Source organism: Ictalurus furcatus, chromosome 20 (assembly GCF_023375685.1).
Source record: "Ictalurus furcatus strain D&B chromosome 20, Billie_1.0, whole genome shotgun sequence".
Taxonomy (NCBI): domain Eukaryota; kingdom Metazoa; phylum Chordata; class Actinopteri; order Siluriformes; family Ictaluridae; genus Ictalurus; species Ictalurus furcatus.
This window is the reverse complement of record NC_071274.1, coordinates 18621811-18641504: the sequence shown is the minus strand read 5'-3', so window position 1 is coordinate 18641504 and position 19694 is coordinate 18621811. Positions and strand designations below refer to the sequence as shown.

The window sequence follows — 19694 nt, the reverse complement described above, 5'->3', positions numbered from 1 at the left end:
AGAGAGAATTTTCACTTTTACTTTTATAGCTGATACTTTGCTCACCTTTCTAACAATAAAAAAAGGTTAATAAAAGTACAAATGTAGCCTGAGTGGTTATAAAGCAAAAACAAGCGCATGTGTTATATAAACACTGTCGGATTAGCTAAAATAATTCATAATCAAAATGAACATGGCTGATATTTGCAATAAATAAACAATAAATTAATGAATAATCCATTTATCCTATAAACTAATTGCAGGAACAAAGTATTATCAAATGGCGCCGTCTAGTGGCCAATGCAATTACGACTGCAATCATTTCTAGAGTATTTCTAAGCTTAAGATTCTTATGAGCTCATTTGAATATGTTTAAGTCAGTGATTATAAGAAATACTATTATGAAATGTGAATAATTATGAATGCGCTAGTTCAGGGGTTGTGAGTTTAAATCCCAGTACTGCCCTAGAGCCACATTTGGACCCTTGAGCAAAACTCCTAATCCTACCTCCGTGTGTTTTGTTCTGTTTTAACTGTCTTCAGGATAACTGGAATATTACACGCAGGTGAGTTTGGAGGCTGGAGCTAATCTCTGCAGATGTGAAGAACCCTGTGATAGATCACACGTCACTGCTTCAATATGAACTGTCAATATCACTGACAATTATAAACTATTGGATATCCATTATAAACAATTACCGCAAAATTCTGTTCATTTTTTATTATTTGTTATGCCTATATTGCATCTGTTTATTTATTTCTGTGAATTTCAGTTTGGTGTGGTAAATGGTCTGCACTTATATAACACCTTTTAACCTTAGCGGTTCTACAAAGCACGTTACACTGTTTCTCATTCACACATACACATCGCTAACTTGCCATCGGGAGCAACTTGGAGTACCGTATCTTGTCCAAGTACACTTCGGCATGTGGAGGTATGTGGGCCAGGGATCGAGCACCTGAGCCACAGCCGCCCCACAAATAAAACCAAATTGAATATCTGGTTGCCCACTAGCAATAGAGATCTACAACTCGAAAGTGAGGGGAATTTTTTTTTTTTTAATGCACACACTCACTCCCATTACCTTGTAATGTGCGCTAGAGGTCAGTTTTTGTTTCAAGGAGCTAGGACCATCCTGAGCCGAGACACTGAGGTGTCCATAAAGAGCTGTATAACAAATTTTCTCTGTGCTATGACACAAAGGTGGCCGTCATAGTTAAACCAAGTAAATAAATAAATAAATAAATAAATAAATAAGTGATCTGGGGGGGTTTTGCAATGCCAATACATAGATGTAATCACTCCCAAAAAAAAAAAAAAAAAAAGGAAAGAAAATCAAAAATGATCACGTAACCTGCATTGGCCCACTTGAGTAAACTGAACCCAATTCTAGGTTTAAGAAACGATTTTGTTCACATTCAGAAAGGGAGACGTGTAATCCTAACATTTGAACTACATATCGTTTCCACTACTTTGACGTACACCATTTGTCTGTTCTGATAATAAAAGAAGACGTGTGAAAACAAACACACTAAATGTCTTGCTGCAAAGTGTTCCTTATTGAGTTCTAAGGGGGTGCAAACTTTTGCACTCAGCAATAAACTTTAGCACCAAAAAAAACAAAACACAGACTGACTGATCTGGTTAGTTTAATATACATTCGTTGGCACGATACACTAAAATTCTTTACAAAATGCCACAAAATGAGCCATTTTAAAGAGATTAAACCATTTCGCATTGACAAAAAAAATCACGAACACTGGAAACAGCAGAACTTTCACCACACTGACACGTCATCGAGTGACTTCATTCTTCACTGAGGCAAAATTACATTTCATTTACAGCTCGTAAAGGTAAGTTATATTCTCTAGTCCAGTTAGTTCAAATTTAAAAAGACATGTCTGAGTTTTCAGTACCTGCTACATGTAAGGAAAACATGTGGTTAATTAGTTTTGACAATATAATGACCATTTTCAAACAGTGTCAAAGTTATTAGGCCTCACTGAGTTACAAAATAACACAACATAAAATGCCAAATAAAACAGACTCACACACAAACTGTGCTTTGGCATCGAGTGATTGTCTATTAATAAACTCTTCTGCTGAAGGAACAAAGAGACAGACAGGCAGAGAGAGAGAGAGAGAGAGAGAGAGAGAGAGAGAGAGAGAAACAGAGAGAGAGAGTGCGAGAGATAGACGGAGAGAGAGCAAGAGATAGACAGAGAGAGAACGAGAGAGACCAAGAGCTAGACAGAGACCGACAGAGAGAGAGACAGAGAGAGAGAGACCGACAGAGAGAGAGAGACAGAGGGAGAGAGAGAGACAGACAGACAGGCAGACAGACAGAGAGAGAGACAGACAGAAAGAGAGAGACAGAGAGAGATAGAGAGAAACAGAGACAGAGAGACAGAGAGAGAGAGAGAGAAACAGAGAGAGAGAGATAGACAGAGAGAGAGCGCAAGAGAACGAGAAACGGAGAGAGACCGAGAGCTAGACAGAGCTAGAGAGAGAGAGACCGACAGAGAGACAGAGAGAGAGAGACCGACAGAGAGAGAGAGACACAGAGACCGACAGAGAGAGAGAGAGAGACAGAGAGAGAGAGAACTAAACCAGATTTTGAAAAAGTGTTGTCATTTTGTTCGCTTTTGAAAATTTCATCTGACCTTGTTTGACATTGTTGTGTGAATAAGTAACTGGTCACAGCTCATACAGCACACAGTCCTATCACACCGTTTCATCAACACCACTGAATATCGGTGCAGAACATCAGACTGTTGGACTTCAGGAAGCAAATGCAGATATTTACACGTCACTCCGTCTGAAAGCTTTGACGATAGTCAATAATATTAAAGGAATACTTCACTGCATTAAAAGTCAGTCTATATTCACTGTAACAAATGTGCAGTTACCACGGAGTACAGATGCATCGATGGCAAGACCGGGTACGAGTGCACCGATACCGCTACTGAAATGAGGAACCTACTTCACGGCATTATGGAACTTATCATTTTTAAGCTCTGTGAGTGCGATGAGCAGCATCAGCGAGCGTGCTCGTTAAAAATGAGCAAAGCGTAGACCCAAAGCATGAAATTCGCAGTGCTCAGTGCTCGCTGAACTTAAGTGCTCTCTCACACACAGTACAGTTTCTCTGCTCGCTCAATATCTTTCTTTGTGTGTGTGTGCAATTCACAGCACATTTCGCGCTCTGGTACAGGATGTCGTGGAGTTTTTCTGTCATTGTTGCGGCCAAAAATGCTTGATTTTGCTGCGGCTTAAAAAAAAAAAAAAAATAAATAATTGCCATGAGATTTGAGGAGTTTTCTTGAAAACGAAATTGCAATCGCACAATTGTTGTGCACGTTCTTTCACGGTGATGTTTGTTGGTAAATGAGGACTTTTAGCTGTACTCATGTTCGACGCACGTGAATCGAAGAGGGATATTTGGCTGCATGCTGAACGTTGTGATGATGTCACAGGACTCGTCTTGGCCCAAATCTGCAATGTTGTTGAAAAATTACAAGCTCCTCTGAATACCGTGGAATTTCTGCAATCATGAAATCCTGGAGGGACTGACTGCAGTACGTCGCCTTGATATATTGTGCAGTTTGTGGTCTGCTTTACTTTGCCATCAGTAATCATGAAATACATCCAGATCGCGGTCATTTCGTGTTCATGAGTTCGCGCGACAACGTACACTAGACTTACTTCACATACAAATATGTGGTATTCGATGTTGGCATCAGATCATTTTTACAAGTATGAGGAAATGAACATGCATGAGCATGCACTCGTGAAGCAGGGAAGCGATGCATCTCTAACGCAGAACGGAAATCAAACACATTTTCATTTCCAAACAAACAAACAAAAAAAAAAGAACAGGAAAAACTGTTCAGTCAAAACTCACATATAATGCAAGTGTAGAACGCAAATTCAACACAACGGTGTTAAGATGAGGAAGACCTGTTACCAAAAGCTGTTCTTCTGAAGAGTCATCGAAACTTCCAACAACACAGAACAATAAAAAGTCATTATTGTGCTACACACAGTACCATCACATCAAACGAAAAAAGCAGTCCCATCTGAAAGCACTTGAGAATATTTCTGACTGAAGAATTCATTCAAACGTTTTCCATAAACTGTCCTTTGTATGTAAATGATGTTGAAAACAGGTTTTTTGTTCTTTTCTCCTCAGGTAAAAGGTGCTGAAATTCCAGTTCAGCGTAATCTCACACACACACAGCAAAGTGCTGGAGTATTCCTTTACGTTTTCCTCAGGACACCAAACTGCTGAAACGAGGACGATAATAAATCATGCAGTTACTCGGAATGAGCTCTTACCTATTGCACTTTAATCACACATGGTCACAAGATATAGGAGATGTATAACCGTATGACGCATCAGAAACAAGGAAACTCGACTGTACTGCTCTCTGTCGCTGGGATGTTATCCGGAAGCACAGACACTTTGTATCTTTTATCCAGAAAGGCGCATGTAGTGCACTTTGCTTTAAGCTTTACTCTATATAGATCAAGTTGTGCATCTTAATTCATTTCTAAAGCTGCACTATATCCACATTTCCAGGTGAAAGATCCATAATAAAGGTAATAAGAAGATATGCGATAAAGAAAGGTTCCCTTTTTTCTGATAGTACGCATCAGTTATAGTATATCTGTCTTCTCTCTCTGGAGGCACTTAGCATATTCTCATCCAAAGCTCATTATCATTTACACACCTAACCTGAACACACACGTCTTAATACGCACCACGGTGTACCTACTAAAGCACAGAGATGTGTAGGACAAGAGAGAAACAACACCCCACACACAACTTTAAATAAGAGCCAAACTGCATTTTACTGCCCACAGCTGGTCAGCTCTCTCTGTCTGTCTCTCTCTCTCTCTCTCACACACACACTCACTCACACACACCACCTGCTCTCGGCCCTCTGTGGTGTGACTGGCTGACCACATACTGCTCAGGATAAAGATAGAAGCAGTGGACATTGTTCATCAGCAGTGAGAACGAGTAGCGCGACGCACCGAATCTTCCCCATAACACCTCTCCGTTCTGCTTCATAACATCCTTATTGCTGTTTCTCTCTTTAAAAAACAAACAAACAAAAAAATTTTATAGGTTCACTACTAAATGATAATCAAAAATTCATACGGCTGAAATGAAATAATAAAAATATATCTTTCGGGTTTATATATTATCATTATTATATATCAACGATCGAGGCAGCTCGGACGCATCAGACGTCTGGCAGAAGGGCGGGGAAAAGAAATTCGGAGGTTAACACACACAGAAGAGAGGAAATATAGATACAGAAATTATCTATAAAAATATAGAATCGAGCATGAAGTAGAGCTGAGTGATTAAATGAATATTTGATGCTTTTTTTTCTTCCTGCTAGGTGCTTACACAGTTACATTTTTAAATGTATTAAATTTAAATGTATTAATGTATTCAAATGTATTAAACAGCAGCAGGCAGTTTAGCCTTCTTCAATTCATTTTTTGAAACACTACACAAGATGCCATTTAAGACCTAAACCTTAAGCCCTGCCTCATGTCTATTATTTATTAGTTGTCATACTTAACCAATCAAGGTCTTACCCCCATCATTTCCATCTCCTGATTGGCTGCTGGCAACCAAGAGGGTTTAACTGAATGATACTGTAGGAAATAAGGATTTCATAAACATGCATGTAGAGTGCTGTGAAAAAGTATTTGCTTTCTTCTGTTTTTGTGTCTCTCATACTAAATACTTTTAGATATTCAAACAAAATGCAACATAAAACAAAGGCAACTAAACCCAACATCCTGTATGTTGCTGGACTTGGACACTTGTGAGAGGGCAGTATAAAGGGAGAGAAAATACAGGATGTACATTCATTCCGTCTCTGTCTGTAACTCTATTTCTCTATTTCACACACGCACTCACACATACACACATAGTGTGTACCAAGAGATTCTCCAACTCAGAAAACAAAACAAAAAAATAAACAAAAAAAATCACTAAAATCTCATTTCACAGCCCGGCAAAATGTGGAAACACAAACTTCCACAAAAGTCCCATTTCTGTGCGTGTGTCAGTTGGTAAACTTCCTGTTTTCTCTGGCAGCATGTGCCCTGGTTTCCACTCTTCCTCCTCGCTGAGTCCGTCACGAGCAGCAAGAAGACCCTGTTTATTCCTTTCCAGGCCGCCTCAGATATAGGGATACAGGCAGACATCTTGCTTACCGTGCTGCCCCTAAAAAGTGATGGGCTATCTTGCACCCACCTTGCGCAGCAGGATCTGGGTGAGGTCAAAGGTCATGAAGCTGATGCCCACAGCAATAGGCCCTTTGACCCAGTTCATGCTGAGGCCTTTGTACAGGCCACGGATGACGCCCTCCTCTGACACGATCTGCCGCATGGTGCCCACGATGGTGCTGTACGCGTGGCCCGTCACACCGGCCGTCTGCATGCGCCGTCGCACCACGTCCAGCGGGTACGAAGCCGACTGCCCGATGAGGCCGGCGCACGCGCCGAACGCCAGCCGCTCGTATGAGTAAGGCTGAGCTCGTCCTGTCTTCTCTGAAACACGAACACGAAAGCAAGGGTTTATTCGAGGAGCCGGTACGACCAGGTCAGCCACCGAGTGACGCCAATACAGACGAAATTTCAAACCTTCTAAAGGTTTCGTCATATTTAGAAGCATTCCTGGGAAATTTCCACAAACCACACAAAACAAGCTAAACAATATTACGATTGTACATGTAACTGACAAACATCATCTACTCAAACATTTTCTCTCTCTCTTTCCCACGTCCACACACATTCACACAGCGGAATGCACCTGCATGGAGTTTCTTAAGCGTCTCATAAGTGAAGAAGCTGAGGCCTGCGTAAGGAACCACGCCCAGTATAGTCGGAGTGAATCCACTGTAGAGGGTCTTCAGTCCTTCGTCGCGGGAGATCCGCACAAACACGTGCGTTATATTACTGTACCTGGGGAATAAACAAAAAAAGACAAGACAAAATGCAAACCTTAATCCAGGTAATTCAATAAACACTTGCTCCATTGCGCTTACAAAAATTTCCTTCTGAAGATGATGTCATCTAAAGAGCGCTGTCTCTTACATTTCTTTCGGCGTGACTGCCATGCGGGCGCGCACCATGTCGAGCGGGTACGTGAGCATGGCGGCTGTGATGCCAGCCAGTGAGCCAGCCAGGAGTCTCGGCACAGGAGGCAGAGCCCTGCAACAGAGAGGAGAGGAATACAAATTTGAGATTCCCAAAAAGATGCTAGTACACATTATGCAGAAAGGAGGAGTGCTGTTGGTTGCTATTTATACTTTAACATACATTGCTCTCCAAGTATAACATTTCAATCACTCATACTGATTCAGAAAACCACCTTACAATCAAACCCATATACACTAATGACATTATCTGTATCTGTAACTATCCATATCTGCATCAGGATTTAAACTCAAAGTAGGTGAGGCTCTGACTGAGTTTCTCAACCTCAGCTACATCACTCAAGTTCACAGAGATTTCTTTTTTTAACCTGCGACATGCTCTGAGTAATTTTAGTTGGTTCTATTTCCCAAAAATAATTAAACTATCCTGATTTAACCCACAACGACCCTGACCAGGCAGTGACTAACTATGAATGAATGAACACTGTAAATGCACTGCGTTCATGTCAGTGAACATGGTCTTCGTTGGTCCTCTGAGCTTCATATCTTATCACTCACTCACACCTAACCTCCATTTGTGTCACATCCTGCAGGATCCCAGCGTCAATGCGCACAACTAGTCTCAACCAAGCTTTAATAAAAGATATAGTGTGTCTCCAAATGTGTCTGTTATGAATAATGTATTCGGTTACATTCCCAATACACACAAATCATAAACTAGTGCTGGGTCCAAGTTCACCTTTGTCGAGTTCGAGTCGAGACCAAGTCCTTAACCAATCGAGTCGGAGTCCGAGTCCAAAAGGGGCCAAGTCGGACACAAAAAATGGCTTCAAAGGAAAAAAAATGTATATAGAGGTATATGTAGAACTTTTATTATATCACACATGAACCTGTTTTGTTATTGTATCACACTATATCATGTCCTCCAGTTCGAGTTTATATTTCAATGATTTGATGCGTCTCCTCCACAGTTATATAGACTGAGAGAGAGCGTACAGAATAGAGTTACATTTAGCAGCATGTCATAACAACAAGCTTCATGCTTTATTACTGATTTTAATCTGTCTATTAATGACAAACTCATTTCTGAACAAAAAAAATCCCCATCAGTAGATATTTATAATATTTACTACATTAAGTAGAACATTTCACATGAAATTCAAGACTGGAATCACCAAATGCTAATGTTTAGACGTGGGCGATATGACTACGATCTTATTTCACAATAACGATAGGTTTTCTAAGGTAGGTCTATCAGGAGTATTCGATTAAGAAATACCACGGAAATTGAATAAAGCGATTAAATGTAAAATAAAACAGACTTCACTGTATGACATACATACTGTGATTCTTATTAAATTTACTGAAGTTATTATTGTCTTTTCTTTATTGATTAACATTAAATCAATAGAAAATTCCGAGTACAAATTTACCCGAGTATGTGACAAGTCCGAGTTCCCAACTTTTCCTAACCCAGCACTGTGTACATCATAATGCCGTTACTAACTTCCCTAACAAATCTTTTTATACATGAGCCAGCACTTGAAGCTTCTTAAATGGACAGAAATAGGTCTGCTGTTGACATGAAGCTCCTGACCAGTGCACTTTACCTCTCTGGATGCAGGAAACTGTGAAGCAGTGTCTCATAATCACATCTCACATCTCCAAAAAAAAAAAAAACCTAGCTCTATAATCCTAAAACAGGTTTCTCACTCTGAAATCTGGTGAACATAAGCAAAGATTCGCTTACATTTTTGCCAACTTCTATAATGATCAGATCTCACACAAGCTGTTCAGGTCAAGTCAGAAAGCTACACCAAACATCTTGGACTGTATGGAAGGTACTCACTTGCCCTGAAAGCCATAATAGCCTCCTAGAAGCCTCTTGTATTGTTCGTGGGCACAAAACTGGATGGCAGCGTAAGGGATGACCCTCACCATGGTGGCGGAGTTGCCCCTCCATAAGCTCAGGAAGCCTTCAGTCAGATAGGTGCGATAAATCAATCGGTACGCCTCCTGTTCATCACAAAGACACGGTCATCTGCATGGGTTTGGCTTTATTTTTCAGTGAGTAAATGCCATGAACACTAGGTTGCGCTACTCAAAATCTACACAGCATAACAATCATCTTTACAAGGATGAATGCTTATGGTCATTATGCGGATATTTTTTGGAAAAGTTTTATGTCACAAGAAAGAAAAAAAAAAAAAAAAACACCTGCTTGTCAATTCTCACCTTGGCAGAAAATCTGTTTGAAGACACTAAAAAGTAAAAAAAAAAAAAAAACAGACAAAGAATGAGACATAAATGACATAAATGTTAGAATATTTCCTTAAGACGGTAATGCCTGTGTAGTCCGATTATTGGATTGGGCAATATTCTTTGGTCATTAAGACTATTTACTAGATTATTTTACAAATTAAGCTACTGCACATGAATAATTTTGTGTACACTATGTACAATCATTCAAAATGCACAGAAACCAAATAAGTATATAAATATTTTACACTAAACAGTCAAGAGCTGCTATGCCACATGAGAGTTGGGGAACGATTTCATCCCAGGGACCATCCCCTTTCTCCAGTGACCACAAGCTCTTTTTGTTGTTGTTTGTGCATTCAAGTTGTTCACCCTTATTGAACAGGACACCAAAATGTAGCACTCCTACAATGATTTAAAGCATAAAAGCAACGTGGAAGCAGCGTATTCTCTATGTTTTGCCTGAAACAGGGGTTAAAGCTGCATGAACGGACACTCTCCTCGACGCCCCATAATCAAACGTGCAACACAAAACTTTTAAAAACAAATAGAGCTGTTTATTCATCTTTGGTAACGGCGGGGGATTCCGAGCCTATCCCAGGAGCACTGGGCATGAGAGAGAAGAGAATAGACTGTTACTGTAATATTAACAAGAATTTATGCATTTTTTTATGGATGCACAAAAAAAAAAAAAACACTGATAATCAAACTACAGAATAATAAAATCTCACTTTCACTGCCTTACTTATAATTACTTGATCGTACCATTTTAATTAGACATTACAGATCTTACGCAGCCTCGATACTAATACTTCACTCCTGATAAAATTTAAGGACAGATTTTGCACTGATCCATTACACATATAATGACAATAAACGTGAAAGAAACTGAACCTTTTGAGCAATTCGCACCGGTTTCCCTAACCTGTTGCACACAGTGGAGCGTTTTTGGATATAAACACAAGTTTGTGTTCGTGCATCACTGTTGTGCTGCCGTGCTCCATAAGTCTCCAGGTTACATTTTTCTTCACTGCATTTAATATAAAGTGCTCCCATGCCTTAGAGGACTTGGAGGTCACGCACTTTTTTCCGCTGTCACTTGACGGTTACGCCTCCGTCTGATGGTGACTGAGGTCATGTTGCGTATAAAAGGTAATGATGACTTAAACAGTAAAATGGGTATATGCTAAAGCTAGCGGCGTCGCATTACGCGTGTTTGACGTCATGCGCCATCGCCTACGAAGCGGCTTATACTTCCTGTTATTAAAAAAAAAAATCGCTAGTGCTCAATTTGAAAGGATACTACCCTTCTAAAATTCATAAACCAGATGGTAGAGTACATAGTGCGTAGTGTAAGTGTATAGCACGTCATTTGGGACACAACTTTGGTCTGTACACTCCGATGCGTGTTTCCGGAAAAGAAGTAACGTAATGAGTAAACGTGACCTGTACCGCACGCAGACCAACTAATCGAAAGAGATTCGTTGACAGCGATTTTCATAATCGCTTATTATCGATTCGTTGTTGCAGCTCTAGTCTCATTTATATACTTGTATACAACCAACTGATTATATACAGAGATTTCGCTTTGAGGTGCAGTTTCACTCTTTTGTATCTTCCCTATGACCCATTTTTAAATGTTTATATTTACTTAACAAACACCTAGTGAGGCTTTCACCTGCCAAAACTCATCCAATTTCTGTGCACAGCTTGAAAGAACAGTTCATACTGATTGCGTCGGTTTGTATAAATATTGACTTGCCTTGGAAGATGATCTTGGTCCTGTCCAGCGGAGCTACAGCTGTTTTAGCCACAGCTCCTGCGAAGGCTCCAGAGAGTAATGTGTTCAGCACATTCCGGCCCTGCTTAAAACCCTGCACGCACACGCACGCGCGCACACACACACACACACACACACACACACACACACACAGTTATGTTACCAAATCCCCAGAGAAGTAGTACAATCGTCTAGGCTACTTCAACCGTTTTATCTTTTGAGCACATAATTACTCGATTATATAAGTGCATTGTTAAATACTTGCTGTGCAAACATTTGTACCCTTAGTATGGGAAACCCATGCTAAATATGACGGATATTCCAACAACGGCTATCATTAAGTCCATTACACACTCCTAACATTTTAGATCTCACAATGATGAGAAGACTGGCAAAAAAAATTTTTTTAAATCAAGAAATGTGCATGACTCATACATGTAATGTGGTGTCAGTACCAGCATGTAATGGCATGCACGAGCCAGTGGTTTGTTTGTATGCCTGTGTGTGTGTGCACAAAACATGCAGTTGTGGCACTGTGCTTGTTTGAGATCCTGTAGATAATTAAGCCAAACTTATGCAAGAAACAAGAATGCAGGAGTCCTGGGTAAGAGACTCAAATGTTTAGGTGGTGGTTATTTCAAGAGGTTATCATAACAGACCCACAATATGACGATAATACTCATGTCTAGAAATAGAAGCTTTGCATAACTATTCTTATATGCCCAAGACCAAAAACTATACAATTAGATTTCATTTAAAATCCCACGCTGTTGACCTTGGATCAACCCCAGTTCAGAATTATGCATCAGGCTACAAAATTTTAAGCCCAGTATTGCAACATGGAAATAATGACACGTTTGTGTGAGAGAAGACATTGCAAGAAAAATGTTATGCCTGAAGTGAGTTGTCCAGTTCCTTGTTCGGGCCTGTTACGGTAACTGATGGAGTTCCTGCTCCTGCAGATCTACCTGTATGTTTAGTTCCTAAACTAGGACCACTTTGATTCCAACTGAGAGATGATGCTTAAGAATGACGAGGTGTGTAAGACTGAAACTACAGAGACAAGTAGTCTCTGAGGGGATCATGGACACACATCATAACTCTATAACTACTACTGTACAGTGATGACTGGGAGGGTTATAAATCAATATCAGTAGCTTGACTATAAAACTATTAGTGTTGAGCAATGCGAGATATCTCATGTCTTGATGGCATAATAACAATAAGGTGATGCAAACACATACACACACTTAAAAACTGATAGGTAATTTCCCAGTAATGCTCTACTGGTCCTGGCTTCATGCCATGTTTCCTCTAAAGACCAAACATGGAAAACGGAAAAACTAATGCTTTCGTTCAAAACGAAAAACACTAAACTTACATTTCTGTCATCTTTACTTGTATAATTTATACTCTGATTGTACAGTGTGTGCTTATCTATTTTTAGTGCCTCCAAACACATTTTAGAGGAAATATTATGATAGATTATCAAATTCACCGTCATTACACCCGAGACTGCATGTCATACTTCTCAATCACTGTTGACGATGTGTTATGGATGTTTATATGTCTGATTAATCTCATATGTGTACAGAATGCATCTGGGTGACTTAATTAACCCGCTAGTAAAGCGACTTATCGGCGGATAAGTCGAGAATGTAATTATCGTGACAAGACTAACCGTCACTGACAGTCTGCATGAATCTACGGTCTGGCCTAGAAAGAAATCAGCCCCAGCATCACTGCGCTGTGCACTTGGTTCCACAAAACTCCACAACAACCCGCCTTAAAACATTTGTTAACAGCAAACAATCTGATATGGATGCCAAAAAAAGGTGCCGTCTTTTTTTTTTAAAATCAACACAGGGAGTCTTAGCCCTGTCAGCATGTTTACTCCAGCAGTCTCCACTGGTACTGCTACCTTGGGTTATTTTCACACTGTGTTTGGATGTACACCCTTCTTGTTGCCTGTCTACACACACACCCATACAATATTCTTAGATTTATCTTCAGAATCTTTTTCCTTCCACAGAGGAAACGAGTATGACTAGTTGTCCAAGGTGATTAGCAAATTATACTGGTGTATTATAACTCATACAGAATGCCCTTTGACACATTAAAGTCTGTTGTAAGGTGTGTGTCATGATTGCTAATGTAGTCAATAACATCTTTAGCTATCAGCTGTTCTTTAATTACCTCTGACTGGCTGGACGAAGGTCGTGGAAGCACCTCACCCTGTGTGAGCGCCCCCCCATGTTCCTGTACTCCGTTCCCCATGCTAACCCGCTATACGCACCACACGCCAGCACTCAGGGGGGTTTGCTGGCTGCACTCATACACTTGCTGGAGGACTGCCTGGAGGACAAAAACCAAAGCAGCACAATTAGCCTGGTGCAAACTTTATAGAACTTACTGGTGAACATTTATTTAACTCATGGTCCTGTGAAACATTTAGAGCCGTGAAATGTTCATTACTTTCGTATTGTAGCTTTTGGATATATTTGAGCCTTTAACTGTACACACACTGACAGAATGAAGATTAGCGACACTGCTACGTTAAACATTCGTATTTAGAGAGATGCTACATTCCTTGGGCTACCCAGGACCCGTGTAAAAATCTATGCCTTCACACCGTTCCCTTGTTTTGTTTATTTAATTAAATTTAACTCATGAACACTCAGGCCAAATCAAGAAATGTTTTCCTATTCACTATATATGCTCGCTACATCACGTACAACATAATGATGACATGAACTGTGGATTCTGTCTCTTTGAATATTTGCAGTCAGCTCCAGAATTATTGGCACACTTGCTTTAAGAAAAAAAACGAAAATAAAAGAAGAGCATTTGTGGTTAATTAGATCTCACACACGAATCTCACACTGAAAATATGAGAAATGTGTAAGAAATTACCCGAACTTTGAACGGTGAAAGTCCATCGGACAGCTTAGTCTAGAAGAGATTACGATTTCAAATTCCAGTGCCAGTGGGCAGCGGTGGCTCAATGATTAAGGCTCTGGGTCACTGATCAGAAGGTCAGGGATTCGAGTCAAAGGACTGCCAAGCTGCCACTGTTGGGGCCTTGAGCAAGACATTTTGCTAAAACGTGTTAATTTCCCCTATGTACGGAGACTTTCGGGACACCTTATAGATTCAACGACTTAAATGTGATGTATCAAATGTTACAAGTTTGCTGTCGCCCACAAAAATCACACAGGAATTCTTTGTTTTGCGAGCTGATGTTGGCGGTCTTAGAATGCATACTGTGGCGTGCTGACGACAACAAAGTTCCGGCAGCGTCCAATTTATTTTTATTTTATTTGTGCGTGTGTATAAACACTGCTATAATTCTCATGTAAAAAAATAGCAGGAAGGACAGTTAGTTATCGCGTAGTCTGTTCAGTCAAGATTTTATTGGGATCCTCTCATACAGTGTGACGATTAACCATCTTAAAATGCTGAAGTGTTAAACAGACTTTGGACTTGCTCATCCCTGTAAAATACCATTCAAAGATGATCAAGAACAGACTCCTGGTTCCTAGGAGTCATGCACTCATTCATCAGAATGATTTAATCAGCTGCTACACCCACACCCTGCCCCCAAAGTGGTGCTGTCTGTTGTTGGAGGCCGTGTCAGAAAACCGCCGCAGAGACACCCGACTTTATTCAGAGTTCACGGCGTTGCTGAGGGAAACCTGACTTCAACCCAGTTGGCCTGCATTCACGCGCTATTCTCAGTCACCAAGCACGACGGCTACATAGTGTTCGGATATCAGGATATGCAGGACGGGCTTTCTGGGTGAAAGGTTGTTCATCGGAATGGGAACAGGTCTATAAGGATGTATAAAGCAAACCCCAAATCCACACCTAGTGCAAATGTCCTAGTGCAAATGTAAGATTTGTTCAGAGCAACCTGATACACTTTGCTCTGTAGTTTATACAATAAACTGAAAACTATGTGGAAGATTGTTAATTGTTAACTCTTAGTGACCGATTATAAAACAAGGCCTGTGTCAGAGGTCACTTAAACGCAAAGCCATTAGTAGCCAGTGCATCTCCATTATTCTCACAGTTCTCTCTGGATTGTGAGGGAAATTACTTATTTTTACTTTGTAATAGTTTTGTTCTTGTTCTTTTTCTGTTCATCTGAGGATAACGCCTAAGAAGGCCATGTCGTCATGTCACTGAGATCATTACAGAATGTTTATCTGCTTTCAGAGACACAAACATGTTCTTCTGTTCAAGGTTTATATGCACATCTTCCAAGACTCTAAAACAAAGCCTGTTTGAACTGCTTCAAACCGCTTCTTATCGGTACACAGAAGTGTGTCATGCGCCGCGTTTCATATATATAGTAGTGGTTCAGCACAAGTGCTTCAGAGCGCTCTCATTATTCTATCCTGTATTAACCATCTTTCTGTAATAAACCTTTTTACCTTCAGAGGACGAGTCTGCGAGTGTTGTCTAATTTCCACGACAATTTGGCATCCCTGGCTGGGTTGCGTGAGTCTTTCAGCTTTTCTGGACAACAAACAAACCAGAGGACGCTCGTGGAAAAGTTTCACCCTGAAATCTGTGTTGACGCAAAGGCAGTTTGCCCACTGTTGTGCAGAGCGAAAGACAGATGCAGCCTTACCACTGACTGACTCACTAAGGATATACAACCAAATGCTAAAGGACAGCTTAGCACCTCTACCACTTTCTCCAGGGCACAGTGTGAAACCGACACCATTAAATTGTTGCAGCATCTTGCCAAAGGCCACAAAGCCAGTCTCTCCAAATTACAGTATGTACAGCAAGAAGTGAGATTTCTAGGGAACGACATCTCCACCAGTGGAAGGAAACTCTCCGCAGACAGAGTATCTGCCATTCAGAAGATTCCCAAGCCTCTGACGAAGAAACAGGTTCTATCTTCCCTAGGTATGTGTTCGTATCGCAGAACTTTCATTTTAAACTATACCATTCTAGAAGCACCACTCAGAGAGATGGCATATGCAACAGGTTGGACAGCTCATTCTCAGGTAAGTTGGATCCAGTCGCTGCAGAATTTCCCCCATGTGTACGTGCAGTAGCAGCAGCTGAGAAAGCTGTGGTGGCATCCAGAGACCTGGTAGGTTACTCAGAAATGAACCTCTTGGTTCCACATGAGGTGTTGTTACTCCTACTTGAACAGAAAACCTCACACCTGTCCACCCAACGGTGGCTGCACCATAACACTATACTATAGACATGCCGAATGACACGATAAAACGATGTACTGTCCTTAACCCTGCTACTCTCCTTCCAACAGAGGGAGACAGGGAACCACATGACTGTGTTGTACTGACTAACGAACTGTGCTCCCCTAGAGTCGACCTGAAGGATGTTCCATTGGAAAACCCAGATCTGATCCTTTTTGTGGATGGGTCAGCATCACGTGACCCAGAGACAGGTAAAAATCGAGTGGGCTATGCAGTAGTAACCGCACACGAGACAGTCTGTCAGGAAGTCTCCCCTCAAACCTTTCAGCACAAGCAGCTGAATTATATGCCCTCATAGAGGCATGAAGACATGCTGAGGGACAGTCAGTAAATAACTACACAGACAGTAGATATGCCTTTGAGGTAGTACATGATTTTGGAACAATTTGGAAACACAGGTACTTCCTGATGAGTTCAGGAACAAACAAGCGCTTCAGAGCGCTCTCATAATTCTATCCTGTATTAACCATCTTTCTGTAATAAACCTTTTTACCTTCAGAGGACGAGTCTGCGAGTGTTGTTTAATTTCCACGACAGGCTTCAAATATGTCTTTCTCCACAGGCTGTAAACATATCACCTCTCTCTCTCTCTCTCTCTCTCTCTCTAAACCCAATTTCTGACACTGTCAGTCCTATCTTCTACTCCATGTCCTTCTCTTCCTCCCCATATCTCCTTGTGGATCAACTTACAGTCATGCTGCCAAGCTTTTAGTCTTTAGTCTGCTTTTGAAAAGAGTCCCGTTACAAAACGGATTAGGTGAGATCTCTACGAGGAAAGTTCCAACACAAGCGGGCTGCTGTTTCTAAAGAAAGAATACAAAAACACCTTACGCAATATTATCAAAGAAGCACATTTAAGGCTTTAGGTTAACCAAGTCTACGATTAAAGCAAATCCAAGGTTTATCCTCTGGCATACGGAGTTAAATGAGAATTACGAGGGTGGCGTACTCCAACTTAAATTAAATTAAACAGGCTCGGTTAAGCTAGTTTAGACATGGTTTAACAAACCATGACGGGATTCATGAGTACACATAACGCTACTCATAATATTAATTGTTATGAAGACTTTTCAGCAGTAGATTTTAAGTAGAAAACGATCACAAATAAAAGTTATCTATGAGGTACTCTTTCAGTTTCTGACCACTATTCAAAATTTATTGGCATTTTTAAAAATTCATACAACCTCAACTACAACAAATTATTGTAAAACTTAAACCTGGACTAAACAATGGGCTCAATTCGAAGCCACTCGTGTCTTGGTGGTTATTTTCAAATAAGATGTGACTAGATATTAATATATTGAGGACAAGAGACAATACATGGTGTCTAATAATTTTGCTTGTATTTTCTCATTTGTAAGTCACTTTGGATAAAAGTGTCTGCTAAATGAATAAATGTAAATATAATACTGAAAAGCCACAACCTAAGTAACTCATGGCTACTGATTACCATGACGTAGCCACGAGACACCAAAGTCAAGACAACAAATTGTGTAACTTGAGCCCATGACTTTCAGCCTACATGTTGTGAGAACTTCACACTTTATAATTTTGGTCTCCAGTTAAATAGAGGTCAGTTCTAGGGAAGAAAAAAAAAAAAATCAACATGAACAAATTCAATACAGTTCCAGCACTTCGTGCTTGGACCCCTAATGATAATAAAACACACTTCATTCCAGCATATTGAGCTTGTATTATGTGTATGAAACCGAGCTAAATGATCATCTAGGGCCTATCTAGGATCTAGGGCCTATCTAGGATCTAGGATCATCTAGCTAAATGATCATCTAGCCTATATTCTAGGCCTATGTGACAGAGGCTGACTAAAGAGAGGGTCAGATGTATTAGGTCAAAGGAATTAAGAGTCAATTTTTCATTTTTCAAAGTCTTACAGTCAGAAATAACCCAGAGTTTCTGTAACCACATAAATACATTTAAATAAACACAAATATAACCAGAATAAAAGGACCATATAGTTACAGAATCATGTTTCAATGATGATAAAAACCCAAAAGAAATAAACAGCAACCTTTAAAACATGTCACAGATCATTCCAGAATAAAAACAGGCCCATTATTAGATATGAGGTTAAGTTCATATTAGCCAGTTCACCAGGCGTGGCTCAGTAATGTCAATGTTTTGATTGAAAGTTCGCGAATGCGCCACTTTTTCATTATTAATGATATCCCGACTTACCTTCCGGATTAAATAAACAGCTTTTCCGTTGTTTTTGCACCTGTTCCTTTTCCGAACCGAGCCGCAGGACGACTTTTCTTTTCTTTCTAACACACGGGTGACACTTTGACAACCACTCCCCTTGAGCTTAGCCAGCTAACGTTAACCCAACACAAACCCTACAGCAGCTTAGCCAACTGTCGCTTAGCCGGAGTCACGAGCGCTGCTTCACGCAGCTGACGACCAGTCACGCACGCAAACTACGCATGGTGAGTTCAGACAAACCCGCAGCAGACGACATCCAAAAACACAAAAGTCGCTTGTTTTCTGTCTGTAACTGAGTGGCGTTACCGTGCTGCTTCCATGCTGTTTTCGCCTGCAGCTATCGACGCTTCTGGATCAATTCCAAATCGCCATGTAATTAGCTAGGTAGTGCACAAAGAAAGGTGCAGACTGTTAGCATTTCGAGCCCTATGTGGTACACTGTGTGAGAGCGGGACGCTATTTGAAACGTAGCCTCTCTTTGGTACTGGCACGCAAGGGCGGATCGGATTGCATTGTGGGAAATGAAGTCTGCGGATAGAGCCGCACGCGGGGATAGGTTAGATTAAGGGGCGTGACAGCACATGTCATGTCCAGGACATTCCTAACAGTGAAGTAAGGAATAAAACAGGACCTGACATGCAGTTACAGGAAAATAATCAATAAACACAGAACGTTAGCATAATCTTAGTATTTTGGTTCTTCTTTGATTATTTTTTAAACCAATTTATAACATTCTGTTTTGGTTAACAAAGTCAAGGACAGTTCCTTGAAAGGTTTTGGGAACACATGATGACAACGTTCTCTTATAGTTATTTTTACCACGGCGCAGTTGTTGAATGCTCGAAGCTGATTAGTCAGAAGGTGTGCATTGTTTTCCTATAACAGCACAAGTAGTTCCGGCTGTAACAGGAACTAGGGGTTAATATGAATGCGCTCGTTCTAATACGTTATTGTTTCTATAGTAACAGCACGTGTACGGACGCTCAAAATAAACTAAGACCAATAATAAACAGATTTTAAAACATTTT

The 19694-nt window shown here is 40.5% G+C and overlaps 1 protein-coding gene and 1 long non-coding RNA gene across 2 annotated transcripts in view; one reads left to right on the top strand and one right to left on the bottom strand.

Moving 5' to 3' along the window:
* Nucleotides 1–607, top strand: part of LOC128623976 (uncharacterized) — a 19069-nt gene extending 18462 nt beyond the window's left edge. Inside the window, exon 4 of the long non-coding RNA XR_008388695.1 lies at nt 523–607. This is a non-coding gene — a long non-coding RNA (uncharacterized LOC128623976). The remainder of the gene's footprint in view (nt 1–522) is intronic.
* Nucleotides 608–1612: 1005 nt separating this feature from the next.
* slc25a42 (solute carrier family 25 member 42) lies at nt 1613–19342 on the bottom strand. Its single transcript, XM_053651213.1, has 8 exons — nt 18643–19342; nt 13403–13561; nt 11189–11300; nt 9403–9428; nt 9017–9183; nt 7106–7222; nt 6822–6973; nt 1613–6559 (listed from the first exon to the last, which is right to left on the bottom strand). The coding sequence occupies exons 2-8, from the start codon at nt 13481–13483 to the stop codon at nt 6249–6251; spliced, it is 966 nt and encodes a 321-aa protein (XP_053507188.1). The 5' UTR covers nt 13484–13561; nt 18643–19342; the 3' UTR covers nt 1613–6248.
* Between the last annotated feature and the right edge of the window lie 352 nt (nt 19343–19694).